General features: G+C 42.7%; 1 protein-coding gene across 1 annotated transcript; it reads right to left on the minus strand.

Annotated features, from left to right (window-relative positions):
• Window positions 1–5,537: 5,537 nt before the first annotated feature.
• On the minus strand, window positions 5,538–10,320 carry epcam (epithelial cell adhesion molecule). The gene is made up of 9 exons (XM_029254312.1): window positions 10,129–10,320; window positions 9,922–10,026; window positions 9,000–9,249; window positions 8,713–8,778; window positions 8,445–8,508; window positions 7,739–7,837; window positions 7,404–7,601; window positions 6,458–6,502; window positions 5,538–5,838 (listed from the first exon to the last, which is right to left on the minus strand). The coding sequence occupies exons 1-9, from the start codon at window positions 10,181–10,183 to the stop codon at window positions 5,809–5,811; spliced, it is 912 nt and encodes a 303-aa protein (XP_029110145.1). The 5' UTR covers window positions 10,184–10,320; the 3' UTR covers window positions 5,538–5,808.
• Between the last annotated feature and the right edge of the window lie 2,412 nt (window positions 10,321–12,732).

The raw sequence follows: 12,732 nt of genomic DNA on the forward strand, positions 1-12,732 counted from the left end.
TCGGCTTTATTATATTGTATTATTATATTATAAATTCTTTTTGTCTTCCTCCTTCTTTCTCTTCCGTTTATCCTTGTGCGTGTGAGTGTATGTGTCACCACCTGCTCCATACAGGGACAGGAAGCAGGATGTCCAACTGTGCAGGACATCTGCCAGGACACCTGCACGTACATGTTTCCTACATGCAGCTCCAACACAACTTGTTCCCAACCCCTGTGAAATTACCTGTGCGTCACATCACGCTGGTCTACGCTGCAAAATAGCAATAGCGCACTGAAGCTGGTATGTAATCTAATTTTAGGGATTTGTAAATTTAAATTAAATTCCTATTTTTCCTACTGAGCAAGTTACAAGCACTATTTCACATTAAACGCGCACGCACACACACACACACACGCACACACACTGTCTGAACCGCTTGTCCCATACAGGGCCGCGGGGAGCCAGAGCCTAACCTGGCAACACAGGGCGTAAGGCCGGAGGGGGAGGGGACACACCCAGGACGGGATGCCAGTCCACCAAAAGGCACCCCAAGAGGGGCTAAATACCCCAGACCCAGTGGTGCCACTGCACCACCGCACCCCCCCTCACATTAAACGGTTCGATTCAATTCTGGAATAGCTGCACACCCTTCTGGAAGTTTTTAGAAAGCGGTACATGAACATACCTGTGATAAATTGTAACCTTTTGACCCTGAGCCCTCGCTCTATGTATATGGATATACTTGCTTTTTGTCTGTATACTGTCTATCAGTATGACATTTAAAAAAAAAAATTAAAGGTGGAACATTAAAGGCAATATAACTCGCAGACGGGGGGTGCGGTGGTGCAGTGGGTTAGACTGGGTCCTGCTCTGCGGTGGGTCTCGGGTTCGAGTCCTGCTTGGGGTGCCTTGCGGTGGACCCGTGTCCCCTCCCCATCCAGCCCTTCATGCTGTGTTGCTGGGTTAGGCTCTGGCTCCCCGTGACCCTATACAAAGCAGGTAAGTAGACTGCGGTGTTTAAATCATAAACATTTATTCAATTTATGGGATTAGTCGAAGAATTAAGATTTCGATTTTTTAAGTTTATTTTAATGTTTTATACAAGAATAATGACCATCCCGATGGGGATCCGAGCAGCACTGTATGCCACACAGGCACACGGTAAAATTACTGTAATGAGCTGTTCAACGTGTTCAAACAAACCAAGAAAGGCAGAGGATGAGTAAGAACCTGCGTTTTCACATGTTTACGAGTTGTTTTACACAGCCGGTGTCACGCATTGCTCTGACCGCAATATTTTTGAATATGAATTGAGGTCCTCAAGAAATAAGTGACCCGGGTGTGGAAATGTCACTTTACTGGAAGTGTTCGCTTGTTATTTGTGTGTGAGAGATTCTCGGGATGCCGTGCCAACCTGTCACTGAGTTTACTGACATCTCTGTCAGATGGCGAACTTCCTCCGTGTGGTTTTCCACACGTAAATTAGTCATTAGCACAAGTCTAACTGCGTTTCTGTGCCCTTTGTTATGTGATCCACCGTCACATATGACAGAGATCACGTACGAGAGAAACTAACAGGATGGCACATTATGACTTGGTGGCATTTTACGTGTTAGGGCACATCTAAAAAAGAAAAAATATGCTAAATATTTCTTAAATCACATTTTCCGCTTGCTGTAATACTTCAGTCCTTAGGTGTATTGCGAAGGGTGTTATTCTGAAATTGAACTTGTGTAATAGCGGGGGGGGTGCGGTGGCGCAGTGGGCTTGGTTGGGTTCTGCTGTCTGGGGTTCGAGTCCCGCTTGGGGTACCTTGCGACGTTCTGGCATCCCATCTGGAGCGTCCTCTCTCCCCCCCAGCCTTGTGCCCGATGTTGCCTGCTTAGGCTCTGGTTTACCGCCCCCCCCGCGTGGGGCAAGTGGTTTTAGACAGTGTGTGTGTGTTAATACCAGAGTCCACACTCTAGTCAAAAATGATGTTTGGAGTTTCTTGTTCCAGCTAAGTTTGCCATTCCAGAATAATCTAAAGCGGACACAGCTTGCCTCATATGTCGACTTCCTTCTGATTTTCCCGTGTGGGGTGCGAGCACACCGGGGCATTGGCAGCATCCCTGTGGAAAGGCTTTAATGGCCGTTAGTCAGACTCAGAGACCAGCCTGTGCTTGTGACGAACTGCACGCCAAGGGCATCCATCCTAAAACCGCCAAGATCATATTATATTCAAGAACATCCATATCCACCATTACCATCATTTCCCATTATTAAGTGTTTGACAAGATTACTGGAATATACATGAGGTTAGTACATTTTTGCAAATGGAAACTAAGTTTGAGAAGAGCAATAATAAATATTTAGGTGACATCCACTTGGAGACCAGTTTGCAACTTTTCCTTAAAAATGAGGAGTAAACCTTAAGTTTATGAACAGATTTGAGTCTTTACATTTAAATACATTTACATGTGTTCCCTTAGCAGATGCTTTTCTCCAAAGCGACGTACATCTCGTAGAAAACACAACGTGTTCATTACAGTAGCAGGAAGAGGCACTTAGATCCAGACGTGTGATTCTTAAGTGCAGTTAGTTTCTTTCTTTCCGCCATAAGAACCAACATTCATCACACGAGTAGCTCCATAAAACTTCATCCGAATAGTTGACAATTCCTAATAACATTCCTAGCTTTTTATAGATATGTATGAACATTTACATTACAAAAGGAAGGTGGTGAAAGAACTGCTATTCTTTAACACCCACCAAGTATTTGTTAATAATTGTAAGATTCTTCTGTATTTATGAAAGGTGTTGTACATTTACATTTACTAATTTAGCAGACGCTTTTCTCCAAAGCGACTTCCAATGAACTCTATGTAGTGTTACCAGCCTTCACACCTTATTCACCGTGGTAACTTACACTACTAGATACACTACTTACACTGGGTCACTCATTCATACATCAGTGGAACACACTCTCTCTGTCTCTCACACACTAGGGGTGAACCTCAACAGCATGACTTTGGAGTGTGGGAGGAAACCAGAGCACCCAGAGGAAACCCACACAGACGCAGGGAGAACCTGCAAACTCCACACGCACTGAGCAGAGCTCTAATGTCCTCTCGCACCACCCCAGCGCTGTGAGACAGCAGCGCTACTCGTTGTGACACCGTGCCGTCCATCTATTAACTTGTCTTTAGGTAGAAAGGTTAGAGCTGCAGTGCTAATCCCCTGGTTCTTACATACTTCCATGTAACCATCCTGTTTTTACCCAGGAGGTCGACACTGATTTCCTTCCCACATGACTCACAAGGTCCTGCATTCCTGTTCAGTCAGTGCTTGTTCTGCAGCAAGCGTTTCACACCCATGGCCAGACCACAGTGACAATGCCACCCCCCGTCTCGCTCTTCTTCCATCTTTCTTTCAGTCCCTTTCTCCTTCACACTTTCGGAGTTTCAATATATCGTTATGGATATTGGGCGATCCTGGTGTTTTCTTCCTTTGTTTATTTTATTTCTCTGTCTCTGAAAGTAATATTGCTCAGAGTTACAGGCAGAACCAACAGAGGTTACAGCTTTATAACAGCCGGAGTAATCAAATGAAAGATCCATAACATTTTCTCATAAACATTAAATTTAATTTTTTCTTACTGCGTCCCTCATAACACGTTGCTTTAGTGGTCTCAACAGAAGAAAAAGACACAGAGACATCCAACTAGAGCTTGGCATGAGGAACGACAATTCAATGCACACCAGTACATAATGACATTACAAAGGGTGGATTGTTTTCTCCTTCCTCGCTTTTCCTTTGCTGCTTTGCTCAGTCGCAATGCTTCCTCATGCTCCGCACCAAAAACTTCTCTCACTGCCCTGCTGGAGAACCTAAAAAAACTTTACATTTACATTTATTTATTTATCAGATGCTTTTCTCCAAAGCAACTTCCAATGAACTCTACGTAGTGTCATGAGCCCACACGCCTTATTCACCGCGGTCACTTACACTGCTAGATACACTACTTACTCATCCATACATCAGTGGAACACACACACTCTGTTACTCACACACTAGGGGTGAACCTGAAGAGCATGTCTTTGGAGTGTGGGAGGAAACCAGAGCACCTGGATACACTACTTACACTGGGTCACTCATAATTTTAAGGGAAGACTGAGAGGTCTTAAAGCACGAAAATGCGAGGTAACAGTAAAACTCCGGGTTCTGTATGAACAGATCTCGTAGTTCCAAAGAAAAAAAGCAGAACGCTGACGGTGAAGACAGGTTCCAACGGGTTCCTCGGCATTGTCAGAATGTTACAGGGAACTTTTTAGACACGCATTTTCCAAAGAAAGAACTGGAAGCAGCAGTTCGTTCTGGTTGCAAACGCTTCTCTAAAGCAACTTAAAGTTCCGAGACAAAACCGCACCCAAGAACAATACCCCAAATTGTTTTTTTTTTGTAGGGGACTGCGCTCTGCCATACCTTTTGTGAACGTCAGCTTTGTCTGTTGCGGAGGACCAGCATTCCAGGCACTCGCATTTCTCTCTGTCCCAAGTCTAGGCTTGCAAAAATTCAGCTTTGGGTTGTAGTTTGAAATGTGCCGAAACCAGTAAAAACATTTCCATCGAGTCATACTCACCCTGAATAAAAAAAACACAACGGATGAAAGTGTCACGTCTGGCTGCTTAGTGACCGAGGTAAAACTGTAGTGAAGACATGAACGAAATGAACATAAAATAGGAACCCATTTCTTCGCCTTAGGTAATTAAACAGGTGATATTTAAGGCTATCTAAAACTTTACTTTAGTCTTTTGCCAGGCTTAAAATTAAATAACGTTGCTGGATAAATAATACAAATGTGAAATACAAACATGAAGCATAACACACATGCGTAATACGCACATAACAGAGGGAGCTGAGTGTTTGAATGTGTCATGAAATTATGTGGAATGAATCATTTTCCTGCTAACCCCCAGCTGGGATAGACCTGCTCCATCATAAGTCACAAAGCTGGATCATCGAAATAAAAAAGTGCCCTCGGACAAGCTGGTAAAACTCACTTGCCCCTGTAAAGCACCAGCAAGTGATAAAAAATTAAACGGGCAAAAATTCCAAATTCAGACGGCAGGTATTATAAGATAGATAACTGTGCCTGAATAAAGTAACATGACATTTCAGAATCATTTGACTCTGTAGCTTTTTCAGATATGAAATTTCCATTATTTGATAACTAAATATACATGTAAATCACTGCAGTCAGGAACGCCCTGATTTTCACATGTAATAACAGAACACATGATAGGGAGGTAAAGCCAAATATGAAAATTAGTACCCTGAGGCCTAGAATATCTTTCAGTTTATGAATCTTCTCCTCACAGTCACCTTCTTTGTAGTTCCACTGAACTCCTTAGTGAACCTTCTTAGTTTGTGTGAAAGTAGAGTTCTATGTGGATGCAGTATAACGCTTCCACCGACCAAAAGCAAAACAAATTTGAAAAATTTTTTATTACAAAATTAACTTTTTTATTTAAAAAAAAAAAAAAATGTTTAATCAAGAAATGTCCTAAAACTGTACATGCCAAAATACGTAGACATATATAATAAAACTGGGAATGTCTTACAAATGTTTTGAGTCATATTCACGCAGTTTTTTAAAGCTTTGAACACAAAGCAAAAACTAAATGGTTTGTTGTTTCTAACAGCAGTTTTTTTTTCCCGACTGAACAAAAAAGTTGTATGTAGAATTCCAGCAGTTTTCTTATTATAAAAGTTAATGCAATTTCTTGAAGTATCCAAAGTATTTTGGTTTTAGCTTGACATTTCCTTGCTTTGCAGAAGGCGGCATTAGTTCTGCACGTTGTCCATCTGTCGCTCCTACAAGTTAAAAAAAAAAATGAACACATGAAATGACATTTCTTTACTGTAACTTAAATCTTCACTACCCATTTAGTTTATGCAGAGGCATAAGAAAAACCTTTGGCCTTCTTGATTATGAGCCCAAACAGAACTTACATTACATTTATTTACTTAGCAGGCGCTTTTCTCCAAAGCAACTTCCAATGAACTCTATGTAGTGTTATGAGCCAACACACCTTATTCACCAGGGTAACTTACACTGCTAGATACACTACTTACACTGGGTCACTCATCCATACATCAGTGGAACACACACACTCTCTGTTACTCACACACTCTGGGTGAACCTGAACAGCATGTCTTTGAAGTGTGGGAGGAAACCAGAGCACCCCAAGAAGATGCAAACTTCACACAGACTGAGCAGGGATCAAACCCACGTCCTCTCACACCACCCAGGTGCTGTGAGACAGCAGCGCTACTCGCCGTGTCGCACTTAAAACTAGTAGGTTGCAGACTGAAAGCTTATTTGGCTTTATCTGCGGCCTCCATGTCCTAATAGGTCCTCCCAAGACACAAGTATATCTTTTTTTCTACATACATATTAGACCCACAGTCCAATCCGACTGGACACACTCACCTGTCCTTTGCTGTACATGGCCTCCTCCCGTTTCCTGATGAAGTACTGGCAAAAAGGAAAAACAGATGTATAGTTACAACTTAACTTTCAGATACCACATATACCATGATGGAGAGGCATCATTATTTGTGACGGGAACACCGGTATTTTTAATACAAATGAATGATGCCCTGTAGGGATCCTCAATTTTCTTCCCAATTAATATGCACAACAACTGCAACGACTTTTTGCATTAGTGTGGTTTTGGGAACGATTTATATCTACAGTTTGATGTTTTAAAAGCAGTATTCTAGGGGTTAGGAGAAATCTTCTCTTTTCAGCAGGCGGTGCTGGACCAAGGCCAGGAAGATAGTGAAAGACCTCAGCCAACGGACTTTTCGCCCTGCTGCGGTCAGGGAAACGTTTTCGCTCCCTGAAGCCCGACACAGAGAGAATGAGGAGGAGCTTCTTCCCGCAGGCCATTCGGGCTCTTATCCAGGATAACACCACGGAGTAGAGACTGGACTGTATGCACAAGGAGCGCCATTTGAGCCGAAAATTGCTCTGATTTTTTTTTCCCCGCACAACATTGCACTTTTTATTTAACCTTTAATATTGAACTATACATATTTTCATCCTACTTTATTTTATTATTTATTCTATCATATTTTCAACATTATATATTCCTCAAATTCCAGTAGTATGTTCCTAATTTCTGCTTTATTTGTGTCGCCTTATTTATCTGTACCGCGGACAGTCGGAAAAGCATTTCACTCCACGTCATACTAAGTATGGTTGTGCATGTGACGAATAAAACTTGAACTTGAACCTGAAAGTCAGGAGTACGATAACATGAACGACGAGATGAGGGGTATTATGGTGCATGTTAAATATAAAATGTACTCTTGTATCAGAAAAGCAGTGGTAAATTGGAAAAATAATTAAAAAAAAAAAAAACACAACTGACCAGGATTAGCAGGCCGCCAATCAGAACAAGGATGACCACGACGATGACTGCAATAATACCCCCTGTCACCCTTTTCATGGTGAAAGTGGGAGCCTTCTCATCAACATAATAGATGACAACATCTTTAAAGGTCACATTCTGCCCATCAATGTTGACCTGGAGCTTTGACTTGCTTCTAAAGAGCGGTGATTCCTTGACCTACGGACAGAAAAGCACAGTTAAGAACTGACGACTGCGGTATGGTAAAAATAAACAAACAAGTAAATAAATAAAAAAATAAATAAAAAAATAAATAAATGTGACTTATTTAATAAAAATCAGAAAAACTTTCTTACGTCTTTCATCAGGTAGTATGTCATGCGGGAAAGGTCTTGTACCCTGTCTCCAATGTCCTTTTTGACATCTACAACCATGAGGTTTGCGTTCTCATCATACTTCAGGGGGAAAAGCGAAAAAGTCACATAAAAGTTCACGCTGAGCTCAAGTCGAGATGATGCCTGATAAACAACAGATAAACCTTCTCGCAACTATGCCTGTAATGTAGTGTAATTTTTTTTTTTTTAATTTACTAGGAAGGAATCGTCGATATTCTGATAAAGTTTGATGCAGTTACTCGTGTGATGAACGTTGGTTCATATGGTGGAAAGAAACAAATTAACTGCACTTAAGAATCTGCATCGAAGTGACTCTTTCTGCTAATGTAATGAACGCATTGTATTTTCTATGAGATGTATGTCAATCTGGAAAAAAGCGTCTGCTAAACGAATAAATGTAAATGTAAAAGGTAATTTGGCTGCAGATACACAAGTTTTCATTTCTAAGTAGTAAGGTTGATATCCCTTATAATATGCATGGATGACACTAACAGTGACACATAAATGAGAATAAAAGAAAATTAAAAATCGTTAAAATTAATATTTCATTTATTTCTTTAAATGTATTTTATTTTAATTCATTTAAAATAATTAACTTAAATAATTTAAAATTAATAATACAAATTTATGTTCAGTTTATCCACTCAGCAATAAGGGAGGAACTCACCTGCACGTCTTTAACAAGACCCTTTTCCAGCTGATAACGTTGCTGAAGCGCAGTATCAATTGCACTGAAAATGGAAATAGTGTTAGAGGTCCTAACAAACAGTCTTCCTTATTCAGTACCGGCATGGAACACACTGCATTTATTTTATAATAAAAAAACACTGCTTTTACTCTTAGAAGTTGGGAGACTTGATAGCAAAATTTCCCAAATGTTCTTTAGCAAGACGCACACAGCAACGCGGAGAAGTTATATAGCAGATTTTACGTACGCTTTGATTTTGGTGCTGTCGATGGGAGAGGTCGGCGGAGTGTGAGTGAGGTCCAAACGTACCCAACTAGCAGAAGATTGAGTGAAAAAAAAAGGGGGGGGGGGGGGGGGGGACTCTTAGCCTTTGACATGAAATCCTCCACTTTTAATAAACATTTAGAGTCAAGCAGTTAATTTTACTTTTTATTTTTCTTTACTACTACCGCGGATCATTTTCATAACTGAAGTATTTCCCACAAGAGGAATTCTGGGTGTGAAGCACTAGTGTAGGAACAGTACGCCACTTACTAGGTCTCCGCTTGCTCACACTCGATGCCCTTGTCGCCCTTGTCCGAGCGGCGCACGCCCGCGCTGTTGACGCACCAGCACACCTCGGTGTTGTTACACTGCTTGGTGCGAAATTGCCCAGTGGCATCACAGTCTGGGTCATAGATACCGTCGTTGTCCACGATGGCAGTTTCTACAGGCTTCCCGCCTAAACGCTTCCCTCTCATTCTGCGCTGCATTTCTTCTTTCATCAACAAGCATTTGGGAACCACTACCAAGGAGGGACACGATCAGTTAAAGATGATTGTAGCATTTCATCCATGCATACAGTTTCAGTAACTGCGTGTCTTGAGCAGGGTCCTGGAGAAATGGAGCCTATCCTGAAAGCATTGGGCTCAAGGCAAGGGGTTGGGGTGACACCCTGGACAGGATGCCGGTCCATTGCAGGGTAGCCAGCCGCACACACACGTATTCACTAACTACAGGCAATTTAAAGTCACCAATCCACCTGAACTTCATTTCTTTGGACTGTGGGAGGAAACCAGAGCACTCAGAAGAAACCCATGCCGGTACAGGAAAACATGCAAACTGAGCAGGGATCAAACCCATGTTTTCTCACACCACCAGGGTGCAGGGCGAAGCAGCAACACTCCTCGCCATATGGCATTTTGACTAACAGCTAGACTTTTCCATGGAGAATCTTTTGTAGCTGAACGAAGTCAAGCCAGAATCCAATCCAGACCCTCGACATTGTATCAAAAAAGGTACGACAAAATAAAGTCATATATCAAGCGAAATAAACTAGAGCATTTGCTGCATGGTTTTGTGACTCCAAGCCCACATGCGGAGTCTGAGAAATACATTTGGGTGCTTTTGTGGTTCATTATGCTAAACTGGAACCCGAGCAAGGAGAGGAGCCCTTGAGGGATGGGGGATCACTTACATTTCTCGCAGTCGAGCGGCTTCTTGCTCGAATCAAACGGCAAGAAACAGCTGCAAGGTGGACTGGAATTGCTGCAATCGGCCCAGTCCAAAGTTTTGCACGAACCTGAGACAGCAGAGAAATATTAAGGCGCTTTACTCGCATACGTGGTAAAGACGCCTAACATCACTGCAACTGTAAAACACGGTAAGCGAAAGGGTTACTTACACTGAGCCGAAGCCCCTACCGCGAAAACCACGAGAAGCAAGACCGCAGACTTCATGGCTGCAACAGGAGGAGCGTGATGAAGAGTGGAGTGAAACAGGGTAACACTGCACACGTTACTCGCATCAACACTGCCAGTGTCACTGGTGGTGGTGGTGGAGGTGCTGCTCCTCCCCCTCTTTCTTTCTTTCTTTCCTCCTCCTCACAAGAGGCTCTTCTCGCGCCAATCAACACACCTTGTGTGTGTCCTTGTTCTGCCCACCCAATGTGGAAAAAAAGGGAAAAATAGTTCTTTGGAATGTGAAACACATTGAGTCAAACATGTTCAGACAGAAAACCATGTCTGAGGTCTGCTGAGATGTTCACAGTGCTTTTTCATTGCCTTTATAGGTTAGGATATTTGGCAATAAAAGGAATTTTTACTAAGATATTTTTTCCGACCATTTTCAAATAGTTTCCTCAGTTTTATTTAAATATCAGAAAGCGAAAAGAGACACGTGGTCCGGACGTGTGATTCTTAAGTGCAGTTACTTTGTTTCTTTCCACCATATGAACCAATGTTCATCACGCGAGAAGGTGCACAGAACTTTATCAGAATATCCACGATTCCTGATTACCTTCCTAGTAATTTTTTTTTGGAGATACATCTAAACATTTACGTTACGTTATAGGAGTAGCTGTGTAAAGGTTTATCCGGGCATGATCATGAAGTTATAGAGCATGAACATTTACACCTTACAATGAACTTAACAGCTAATGGGCGAAGTGAGTCTGGAAAAAGTGAGTTTTAAAACCCTGTTTAAATGTGGACAGGGATTCAGCAGTTCTGAGTGAGAGGGGGGAGGTTGTTCCACCACAACAGTGATAATTTACTGTTATGTTACTCCTGCTTGATCGTAATTATACTGTTGTTCAGAAGAAAATAAAGGCAAGGAATGTGTTTGAAGCAGGGTATTTTTACTCTCTGGATATGGGGTAAACAATGGACCACCCTTACGGGCCAATGGGATCATGTTCTTTTTTGGGAAGAGAAAAGGAGAAAGGAAGGGAGGGGATAGATAGATAGATAGATAGATAGATAGATAGATAGATAGATAGATAGATAGATAGATACGTCGAGACGTGTTGTTGCCGAGAGCAAGACGAAACCCGCTCCTGGTCCACAGTCCGCCCTCCTCTTTCAGCTCCCCTCCTCACCCCAACTTCCCTGGAACCATCACCCCCCCATGAAAATAAATGTCATTTCCCATTTTCACGCTGGAAACAAAAAATAAGTAGGTGGGCCCACGTTATGGATTTCCACAGTCATACAGAGATACATTTACATCACACTTTTATTTTCCCCATTTTGCTGACGACCTCTCCAACCCCACTTACAAATATTTACCCGTTTACACAGCTGGGTGATTTTCAGTCGAGCAATTTTAGGGTAAGCATCGTGCTCAAGGGATCTACAGCACATGGCGAGACTTGAAACTATGGGTCCAAAGGGAACAGCTCTAACTCCTACACCACCTGCAGTACTGTTGTTTAAAACTGATAACATTAAAAACAAAACAGTTTTGTGTCTCAAAATGTAAACTGTTGAAATTTCATATGTTAAGGGTAACTTGTATCCAAATGCGGTACAGTATTTTGCCTCGTGTGCTGCGTAGTAACTCACTGTCCGCACTGTCACGGAGCAGGGTACAGGGGTACAAGGAGCAGGGTGCAGGGTAGGGTACAGGGTAGGATACTGGGACACACACACGGTACACACACAAATCGCACACACACGGCGCACACCCACCCTCACACTAAATCCAGTTCAGAGTGGCCAGTTCAGCTGAAACAGGTGTCTCTATAAAACCCTTAGAAATAGGAGAAAACATGCAACTGAGTGTGGATCGAACCCATGTCCGACAGCACAGCCATGGAGCTCTTCCACATAGTTAAGGGAGAAAAAAAAAAAACAGCTGTTGTATTCAAAAGCATTTTTCTCACACACACACTGTCTAAACCGTTTGTCCCATACGGGGTCACGGGGAGCCAGAGCCTAACCCGGCAAGACAGGGTGCAAGGCTGGAGGGGGAGGGGACACACCCAGGACGGGACGCCAGTCCACCACAAGGCACCGCAACCGGGACTCGAACCCCAGACCCACCGGAGAGCAGGACCCGGTTCGACCCATTGCACCACCGCACCCCCCACACCATTTTTTTCATTAATTAAAATTCTTAATTTCTGGTAACGTACCATTTAAACAAACAATTTCTAGTAACTGCTAAAAGTGAATTCAGTACCATTATTAGAAAATGCTTTGATATGTGTATAATGCTTATTCAGAGGGGTATGGTGGCGCAGTGGGTTGGACTGGGTCCTTGCTCTCCGGTGGGTCTGGGGTTCAAGTCCCGCTTGGGGTGTCTTGCAAGGGACTGGCGTCCCGTCCTGGGTGTGTCCCCTCCAGCCTTACGCCCTGTGCTGCTGGGTAGGCTCCTGCGACCCCCGTATGGGACAAGCGGTTCAGACAATGTGTGATACTTATTCATCATGAATTTCAAGTGTTTTGTCATCTCAGCTGTTTGTATCCCAGGTTCAGAAACACTTACCGGCATTCTGATTTAGTAC

This window comes from Scleropages formosus, chromosome 8 (assembly GCF_900964775.1).
Source record: "Scleropages formosus chromosome 8, fSclFor1.1, whole genome shotgun sequence".
Classification (NCBI taxonomy): domain Eukaryota; kingdom Metazoa; phylum Chordata; class Actinopteri; order Osteoglossiformes; family Osteoglossidae; genus Scleropages; species Scleropages formosus.

Coding starts and splice junctions, on each gene's coding strand:
- epcam (XM_029254312.1), bottom strand. CDS start 10,183: ATGAAGTCTGCGGTCTTGCTTCTCGTGGTTTTCGCGGTAGGGGCTTCG. Junction 8,779..8,999: donor TGTGAGCAAGCGGAGACCTA/GTAAGTGGCGTA, acceptor ATCTTCTGCTAG/TTGGGTACGTTTGGACCTCA. Junction 7,838..8,444: donor GTCTTGTTAAAGACGTGCAG/GTGAGTTCCTCC, acceptor TTCCCCCTGAAG/TATGATGAGAACGCAAACCT.